Source organism: Gobius niger, assembly GCF_951799975.1.
Source record: "Gobius niger genome assembly, chromosome: 15".
Classification (NCBI taxonomy): Eukaryota; Metazoa; Chordata; class Actinopteri; order Gobiiformes; family Gobiidae; genus Gobius; species Gobius niger.
The window spans coordinates 29,318,981-29,329,077 of NC_136866.1; the positions used below are offsets into that span (position 1 = coordinate 29,318,981).

The window sequence follows — 10,097 nt, forward strand, 5'->3', positions numbered from 1 at the left end:
TATGTGTTTTTACAAGCTGTAAGCCAAAAACATCCAAATAAACAAAAAACAAACAGCAGGTTTAAAAGTGTGAGTATTTGTCAGTGTGACGTGTTTAAGTGTTGGAGCCTACACTGGCAGCGGCTCTTCCTCCTGTTTGACGCTCTGCTCCTCTGGATCCTCTGGTTCCTCTTTAATCTCCGGAGTATCTGTGGTTTGCTGCTTCAGACCGAGGCCAGGACTCAGCGAGGGCGACAGGACGCCTGCAGGAGACGGAGGGAAACAGTAGTTTGTAATTATTATTACTGTAAGAGAATGTGGGGCTTGTTTTTAATAGCCTCAAATAAAGGCCTAATAAGTGTTTGTGCTGTATTTGATATAAAACTCTTATACTCTCATGGGACCTTCGCTGCATAAATAAAAGAAAGACACTTTTAAAACAAGGGATTCCTATGATTTCCAGTTTCGTGAGTTTGTTTCGGGGGCGTATAATGTTCTTCCATAATAATGTTTAATATATCAAACTTGAAATGTTGTTATTGTGACAGTCCTAAACATAAACGTCTTCTTTAGACTCTGATATCATTGTTCTTGGTATTTCCACTGTTACACAACAGGCGGCTGCGTAAAGATGCTGTTTCAGCTGTTTCACTGTGAAAAGCAGGAAACAAAGTTAAAGACATTAGTGCCAATGCAAGTCTCCACATTCAAACACCAAACTAAAGCTAATAAATAATAATAAATCATTCATCAGAAGAGCAGAGCTGTAGTGCTGCAAAGGTGGAGCAAAGACACTCAGGTTCTGGAGGAAAAGAACAATTAATAATGACTTATTAATAATGACAGAGTTTGGTATTTGGACGTCACATCCCAAAGTCTTTTCCATAATTAATCAGAGGTGAGAAGAGCAGACAAAATATTTAGTCAAGTCGGAGCAATGCTGCTTTTAAATTATTTAAATCAAGTAGTAGTAAAAAGCTGTGGCCCAAACCATTATATAAAGCAGGGGCGGACAGGCCATATGTCCTGTATTCTGGAAGAGCACAGAAGGGCCACTGGCTCTAGGGCCACCAGTCTGGCCTCTCACTTTTCTCCTTAACCTCTCACACCCTGCCGTAATCGAGCTTTACCCAAATCTAAGAGCTTAAAAGAAAACCATCCAAAGAGCAACAAAAAAGTGACAAAAACACAACAAAATGTGACAAAAACGTGACGACAAAGCAATGAAAAATTGATGAAAAAACAACAAAAACATGAAAAAAAAAGAAAAGAAAAACAAGAGACAAAAACACAACACCAAACAACAAAAACGCAAAAAAAGTGATGAAAACATGACAAAAAGTTACCATCACTTTTCTAGATTTTAGCTTACAAATGAGGCATTACAGTGTTGCTCTCCAGTCAAGAAGCCTTTAGATTTGGGTAAAGCCGAACTGGAGAAAATGCTCTTGGTTAATACGGGTGGTAAGAGGTTAACATGTCTTTGTGGAAGTGTCGCATTTACACTAATTTGGGCCAGGCTGGCCAGAGTCCAGGGCTGTTTTTCAGTCCCAGTCCGCCCTTGATATGAAGTATTATCACTCGAGTACTGTGAGTACTGAGAAACAACTGTGTGAGTGTAAAAGTATGATTCAGTGATGCCAAGAAAATGGCAAGTACTGTATGAAGTACAATTTCTTCAAAAAGTTACATTGACTGAGACTGAGTACTACCCCTGTAATTACTAATGTGGACGTAAAAATGATAAATAATGGAGTTATTGTTCTTTTAATACCATTTTAGCTCATGTGAGTCTATGGGGAATGTACGGACAGTCAAGTCCATGAATACTGGGACATCGACTCAACTCTATAAACCACCACAAATGATTTCAAATGAAACAATGAAACTGCAGGCTTTCAGCTTTCATTTGAGAGCATTCACTTCCAAATCAGATGAATGGTTTAGGAAGTTCAACCCTTTGTATGTGAGCCTGAGCCTCGCACTTTGGAACGGACCAAAAGTAATAAATTTCTTCAGTTCCTGCTTGTTCTTGGGGCATTTTCGCTTCAGTTTGTCTTCAGCCAGTGAAATGTGTGCAGTTAGAATAACATCAGGCGATTGACTTGGTAATTGAATAACATTTCTGATGTAAATACCCTCAAATGAAAGGTGAAAGACAGTCTGCAGTTTAAGCACATCTTGTTTGTTTCATTTCAAATCTTTTAATGGTGGTTTATTGAGCCAATAAGATGAGAATTGAGTCGATGTCACGATATTTTTGGACCTGGCTGTATTTCAACCCCTTAACTCCCACCTGAACCGAGCACATTTTCTCCAGTTAGGCTTTACCCCAGTCCAAAAGCTTCTGGAAAAAAACTGTGAAAATAGCAACAAAACTGAGACGAAAACAATGATGGAAATGTGAAAAAAAGGGAGAAAACATCGACAAAAAAGTGACGAAAAACTGATGAAAAAATAGCAAAAATGTCACAAAAAGTTGACCAAAAAAACAATCAAAAAAATAACAAAAAAATGACAAAAATGTGACAAAAAATGATAAAACAATTATAAAAAATGGACGAAAAAATTACAAAAATTACAAAAAATTGACAAAATGTGACAAAAATTTGACAAAATGTGACAAAAAAATGACAAAAAAGTTACATAAATGAGTTGAATACCCAACAAAAAAAATGATGGAAAAAAAATCTGATGACGTGAGGAGAAAGATCCTCTCGGTTCAGGCGGGAGTTAAGAGGTTAACAGCCACAAACATGGCGGATCTCCATGGTAACGGTGAGTTTTCTCAACACATTTAAAAAAAAACATACAAAATAGCTGCACTCGTGACCTTTTTTCCTGTCAGTGAAAACTTAGCGTCGTTCCCCTGTATCTGTATCCTCTCAGTTTGCCCCCCCCCCCCCGGCTCTACGGAAATGAAACGGCCCTGGAGTTCACGCGGCGGCTTCTGCCCGCGCCTGGAAACCTTAGGAACTAACGTTATCTGGGCCCCACCAAACACAGCACAATCAAAACTACAATACAATACAATACAATACTATACTATACAATATAGTCACGTAGTAAAGCAACAGCACTGGGGGGTGATACGACGCTTAGAGAAACAGTTGGAGGCAGAAAAGCACCGTTAGTGTGACGATGTGACGGACCGGTGTCATAAACGTGTTCTTGTTGAGACTTGTCTCCGCTCAAAGACGGAGTTTCGCTTTAACTCAGACGACATTAAAGCTCAGACTCACCTTCACTGAGCAGCGTTTGGCCCAAAGACATTCTTACAAACTATTGTTGTTAGCTTTAGCTCCGAGCGAAGCTTCCCCAGGACGCTTCCGGGTTGGTGGGAGCGCATGCGCACTAGCGCCTATGCGTGTCCACAGAAGGCACACACACACACGCACACACACGCACACGGTTCAGCATTTCAGTGAAGCGGTGATGTTGAGCAGAAACAGTTTGTATTTGAATGTTTCAGTGAATAAAGGTAAAGTTCATCACAGTTTGACTCATTTCCTCCTGGTGGAGGAAGATGGTTGGCATAGCAACAGCTTAAAATAGTTTGCCTCTCTCTGCTGACTTCCTGTCAGTGTCCAATAAGGAAGTGAAACTATAAACATCACTAAAAAAGTCAAACTAAAGGATTCTGGATTATTATCATTATGATTATTATTATTATTATTATTATTATTATTATTATTATTTTAGCAACATCTTAAATATATTTGAATTAACTATGTTTAAGCAATCATTTTGGGTAATGTGTATATATATATATATATATGCATATATATGTATATATACATGTTTCATGTATATATACATGAAACATGTTTTGACATGTTGGCTACTTTAAGAGCATTGGGCCTCATTCATGACCATCTTTTTAAAAAACTTCTTATAATCCGTTCTTAAGGCTTTGTCAGGAAACTGCGCCAGATTCACGACACGTTCTTAAGTAGGAAAGTTTTCAGCTAAGAGCAAGTTTTGTGAACGCCAAAAATCTTCTTAACCTCTTGCCACCCGCCTGAAGCATTCTGTCCTCTTTGGCTATTACACTGCGTTCCAAATTATTATGCAATTTGGATTTTTGTGTCAAAACGGTTAAAAAAAAAAGCAATAATAATGAAACTCATGGATGGTGTCGTGTCTTGGGGCTCTATGAATCACTGACATTAATCTCAGAGACCTGGGATTATTAGTTGTCAGGTTAAGCCCAGTTAAGGGAAAAACTACTGAAAAAGGGTGTTCCACTTTATTATGCAGATCATCATTATCAAGCAATATGGGAAAGAAAAAGGGTCTTTCTGCTGATGAAAAGTGTGAAATAGTTGAATGCCTTGGTCTAGATATGAAAACCTTCAATATTTCATGAAATATTAGGCGTAATCATCATACTGATAAGAGATTTGTGGATGATTCAGAGCACGCTCCGTTTTGTGCCGATAAAGGCATAATATGGACGGTTTCTGCCAGACAAACACATCAGATTAAGAGAACAGATGCTGCAAAGCAGCATACAGGTATTTGAAGCTGCTGGTGCCCATGGAGTCCCCCAAACATCAAGGTGTCGGACCCTCCAGAGGCTGCAGTTGTACATAAACCTTCTATCCGGGCCTCCCCTAAATGGTTAATTGAATGCTGATGAACAGAAACGGCTGCAGTGGCTCAGAAATACATGAGGACTCATTTTCAAACTGTCTTGTTCACTGATGAGGCCGTGTAGCCCTGGATGGTCAACTCAATGGAGTAGTGGATGGAGGTGAATGACCACAATGTCCCAACAAGGCTGTGACGTCAGTAAAGAGGTGGCGGAGTCATGTTTTGGGCCAGAATCATGGTGAGAGAGCCTGTCGGCCCCTTTAGGCCATTTTAGGCTCCCTGAAGGTGTGAAAATGACCTTTGAAAATATGTGGAGTTTCTGACTGACCACTGTCTTCTATGCTACAAAAAGAAGAGCCGTGTTTTTTCCCGAACAAAATCCTCTTCATGCATGACAACGCACCATGTCCTGCTGTAAACAATACCTCTGCATCACAGGCTGCTATGGGCATAAAAGGAAAGAAACTCATGATGTGGATCCCCTCCTCCCCTGACTTCAACCCTATTGAGAACCTTTGGAGCCTCAACAAAAAAAAACTTCTATGAGGGTGGGAGGCAGTTTTCATCCAAACGGCAGCTCTGGGAGGCTATTCTAACATCCTGCAAAGAAATCCAAGCAGAAACTGTCCAAAAACGTACAATTTTAATGGATTTAAGAATTTTAAAGCTGCTATCACACAAGGGCTCCTATGTTAAAATATAACTTGACCTGTTAATATTTTTTTGATTGAAATAGCTTTTGATTTCAGTAAGTATGACCTCCTAATGCTACAAATACAACAAATGACCATTTTCAGTTAATTACGAGCTTTAAAATGTATTGAAACGATGAGTTGCATAATAACTTGGAACAGTGGATTTTGAGGTTTTTACTATATTTATTTTTGAAAAAAATACTGTTATCACTAGGAATTTTTTCCACCACATTTAAATGATCCTCGATCAGTTAAAGACTTAAAAATTATGCTGACTCTCATTTGAGTTGACAATTTAGAAAATCTTAGAAAAATGTCATTTGCATAATAATTTGGAACGCAGTGTATATAGGTCTGTGTAACACCTCATTTGAAAGCTAAGACCCACAAAACTGATCTTTTTCCTCGCACTGTTGCTGTAGTGTGTAATCTTTTTAATGTTTTTTTTTTGTCACATTTTTGTTGAGTTTTTGTATTTTTTTTTTGTTGAGTTTTTGTCAAATCTTTGTTTAATTTTTGTCACTTTTTGGTTGAGTTTTTGTCACATTTTTGTTGAATTTTTGTTGAATTTTTGTTGAATTTTTGTCACATTTTGGTAGAGTTTTTGTCACATTTTTGTTGAATTTTTGTCATTTCTTTTGTTTAATTTTTGTCACTTTTTGGTTGAGTTTTTGTCACATTTTTGGTGATTTTTTGTCACATTTTGGTTGAGTTTTTGTCACATTTTTGTTGAATTTTTGTCATTTCTTTTGTTTATTTTTTGTCACTTTTTGGTTGAGTTTTTGTCACATTTTTGTTGAATTTTTGTCATTTCTTTTGTTTAATTTTTGTCACTTTTTGGTTGAGTTTTTGTCACATTTTTGTTGAATTTTTGTTGAATTTTTGTCACATTTTGGTAGAGTTTTTGTCACATTTTTGTTGAATTTTTGTCATTTCTTTTGTTTAATTTTTGTCACTTTTTGGTTGAGTTTTTGTCACATTTTTGTTCAATTTTTGTCATACTTTTGTTGAGTTTTTGTCACTTTTTGGTTGCTTTTACATCCTTGTTTTCTTCTCATTTTTTGTGGCTGTTTTGGTGCTTTTTTCCCCAAGAAGCTTTTTGATTAGGGTAAAGCCAAACTGTAGAAAATGGGATCCGTTCAGGTGGGAGTTAAGAGGTTAAGACGGAGACCCATTATCAGGAGGCTTTCATTCATTGTTTCATAATGTCATTGACCCATGGGAAGGAAGACTTTTTACTTTTATGTTTATCCGTAGGTGTAAATTCATTACTATCTTTATTTTGTCACAGTAAGCACTGTAACTTCCTGACAGGTGATTTCAAGTTCATTTTCTGAGAGCCAAATGTACCAGTTTATGTTTCTTCTTGAAGAGTTGAACTCCTCTTGTTCCTAGGGAGAACTCTGAATTCCCTTTTTTCCAGAGCATGCAGAGAATCATTGTCCAGTTAGTTAAAACCTCTTACCACCCGCCAAAACCAAATGCATTCTCTCCTCTTTGCCATTGTCGTCACTTTTTATTTCCCTTATGTGTTTTTGTCACTTTTTTATTGTCACTTTTTGTTGGATTTTTGTCACTTTTTTGTCACATTTTTTGCTGGATTTGTGTCACTTTTTTGCTGGATTTTTATCTTTTTTTGCTGGAGAAAACATGTTCAGATGGGAGTTAAGAGGTTAAATAAGAGGCACCAAAGAAGAAGATATTAGGGGCTGGGTTTTATTCGTGGATGTGGCAACCCTGCGCTCTCCCTCAAACGGGGCGGAGCCTGTAGCCAGTGTTTGATGCATTAGCTCAGAGCTAAAGCTAACACACGAAAACACGGACAGCCTTGGTGCGTGAGCGGCTCCTGGGGGTGAGATTGAGGCCGATTGAAAGGACGAGAGGAGAGGAGCCGCGTCGCTGTAAAGACACGGAGGAGCGGAGACCGTGAGTCCCGGAGGCCCCGCAGCTCAGGCCGGGTCAGTGTTTTCATTTATGGGGGGACAAATTCTGTATTTATTCTTTCTTTCTCTTCTGATTTGTCAGAAGTAGATGAATAGTTTAGGCAGATTTATTCTTAAATATAAACAACTTAACTGAAGGAGAAAATGGGGTAAAATGAGTCAAGTTTTTTCACTGTTTCAGGTGGTCCTCGGTTGGGTAGAAAGTAACCTCTTATTAACCTCTTAACCCCCACTTGAATCGAGCACATTGGCTTTACCCAAATCTAAAAGCTTATTTAAAAAAAAGCAACAAAAAACAAATGATTACGAAACATATCATTGAGGAACATCGGACCGAGGAACATAAGACCCGAGGAACATAGGACCTGGGGAACATAGGACCCGGGGAACATAGGACCTGGGGAACATAGGACCCGAGGAACATAGGACCTGGGGAACATAGGACCAGGGGAACATAGGACCGAAGGAACATAGGATTGAAGGAACATAGGACCGAGGGAACATAGTACTTGAGGAACATAGGACCGAGGGAACATGGGACCCGGAGAACATAGGACAGAGGAACATAGGACCGAGGAACATAGGACCGAGGAACATGGGACCGAGGAACATAGGACGCAGGGAACATAGGACTGAGGGAACATAGGACGCAGGGAACATAGGACTGAGGAACATAGGACCGAGGAACATAGGACCGAGGAACATAGGACAGAGGAACATAGGACCGAGGAACATAGGACCGAGGAACATAGGACCGAGGGAACATAGGACGCAGGGAACATAGGACTGAGGAACATAGGACCGAGGAACATAGGACCGAGGAACATAGGACCGAGGAACATAGGACAGAGGAACATAGGACCGAGGGAACATGGGACCCGGAGAACATAGGACCGAGGAACATAGGACCGAGGAACATAGGACCGAGGAACATAGGACCGAGGAACATAGGACCGAGGGAACATAGGACCGAGGAACATAGGACCGAGGGAACATGGGACCCGGAGAACATAGGACCGAGGAACATAGGACCGAGGGAACATAGGACGCAGGGAACATAGGACTGAGGAACATAGGACTGAGGAACATAGGACCGAGGAACATAGGACCGAGGGAACATAGGACCGAGGAACATAGGACCAAGCGAACATAGAACCGAGGGAACATAGGACGCGGTAGGTACGCACCCTAATCACTGTTTGTTCGATGTGTGCCCAAAAAACCCCAAAGGCAGACTTGCCATTATAGAAATCGGTTATTGTCCCATCTCATGCTTATAGGCTGAAAGCTCCTGTCGAGAAGCTTTAGATTTGGGTAAAGCCGAACTGAAGAAAATGTGCTCGGTAAGGGCGGGGGGTAAGAGGTTAAGATACATTATAAACTTGAACTGTGCAGAAATGATAAAAAGTTGTAATGGTAGACTCTACAGCAGGCATGTCCAAAGTGTGGCCCGGGAGCCGAATATGGCCCTCAGGCTTCTTCTTTTATTGGCACATATATCTCCAGAGTTGGCACTTTTTGCTGCAATCTTCACAATTCCACATAAACCTCAAAAAGTGACATTAATTGTACCTAAATAAGTCTAAATAAAGGTGTGTGGCACAGTTTAAGCCTCTCTAAAATACACCCAGTTACATGTTTGAATGCACTGACCACGTATCTGTTTTTGAGCCAATTACATCTGTAAACATATAAGCTTTCATCAGGAAACCAAAAATATACATGGGGTGGTATAAAAACAATGTCAGCTCCCGCCATGAGGACCAAAGAGAAGAGCTTTCCGGACCAATGGACTTTGACAGTGATTTAAAATCTGATTTGTTGCTGATTCACAGTGATCTGACAGGGGAGGGGGAGGGTCACACCAACACTAACTCCTGTTTCTGTCTGCAGAGAAATGGACCCAGCTCAGCCTCTGCCGACTCCCCGCACAAAAGGAAAGACATTCAGCTGTGATGAGTGTGGGAAAGGATTAACTACATCACGGAGTCTGAAACAACACAAGAGAATCCACACTGGAGAGAGGCCCTTTGAGTGTGGCATTTGTGGTAAAGCATTTGCTCTGTCTGGCAGTCTTCAGAGTCACATGAGGATCCACACTGGAGAGAAGCCGTACAGCTGTGAGCAGTGTGAGAAGACTTTTACTCAGTTAAGCAGCCTCAAAACGCACGTGAAGATCCACATTGGCGAGAGGCCATTCAGCTGCGAGCAGTGTGAGAAGACCTTTACTCTGTCATCCTACCTCAAAGAACACTTGAGGGTCCACACTGGAGAGAGGCCGTACAGCTGTGAGCAGTGTGACAAGACGTTTACTCACTCATCCAGCCTCAAAACGCACATGAGGCTCCACTCTGGAGAGAAACCCTTTGAGTGTGGCCTGTGTGGACATGTGTTTACTCAGTCTAAATATCTGCAAAGTCACATGAGGATCCACACTGGAGAGAGGCCGTACAGCTGTGAGCAGTGTGAGAAAACCTTTAGTCATTCATCCACCCTCAAAAACCACATGAAGATACATACTGAGGAAAAGGAATACAGCTGTGATGAGTGTGGGAAGTCATTTAGTCACACGTCAGGTCTTTGGTATCACAAGAGAGTCCACGATGGACTAAAGCGGTATGAGTGTGAGCAGTGTGGGAAAAGATTCAGTTTGTCACAAGATCGAGAACGTCACATGAGAATCCACACTGGAGAGAGGCCATACAGATGTGAGCAGTGTGGGAAGACCTTTACTTATTCATCCGGCCTCAAAACACACATGAGAGTCCACACTGGAGAGAAACCGTACAGATGTGACCAGTGTGAGAAGACCTTTTCTCAGTCATCCAACCTCAAAGGACACATGAAGAAGTTCCACACTGAAGAGAAACAGCTGTGACGAGTT

The 10,097-nt window shown here is 40.6% G+C and overlaps 1 protein-coding gene across 1 annotated transcript; it reads left to right on the forward strand.

Moving 5' to 3' along the window:
- Window positions 1-7,106: 7,106 nt before the first annotated feature.
- On the forward strand, window positions 7,107-10,097 carry LOC306974459 (uncharacterized protein). Its single transcript, XM_079571710.1, has 2 exons — window positions 7,107-7,196; window positions 9,107-10,097. The coding sequence occupies exon 2, from the start codon at window positions 9,111-9,113 to the stop codon at window positions 10,089-10,091; it is 981 nt and encodes a 326-aa protein (XP_079427836.1). The 5' UTR covers window positions 7,107-7,196; window positions 9,107-9,110; the 3' UTR covers window positions 10,092-10,097.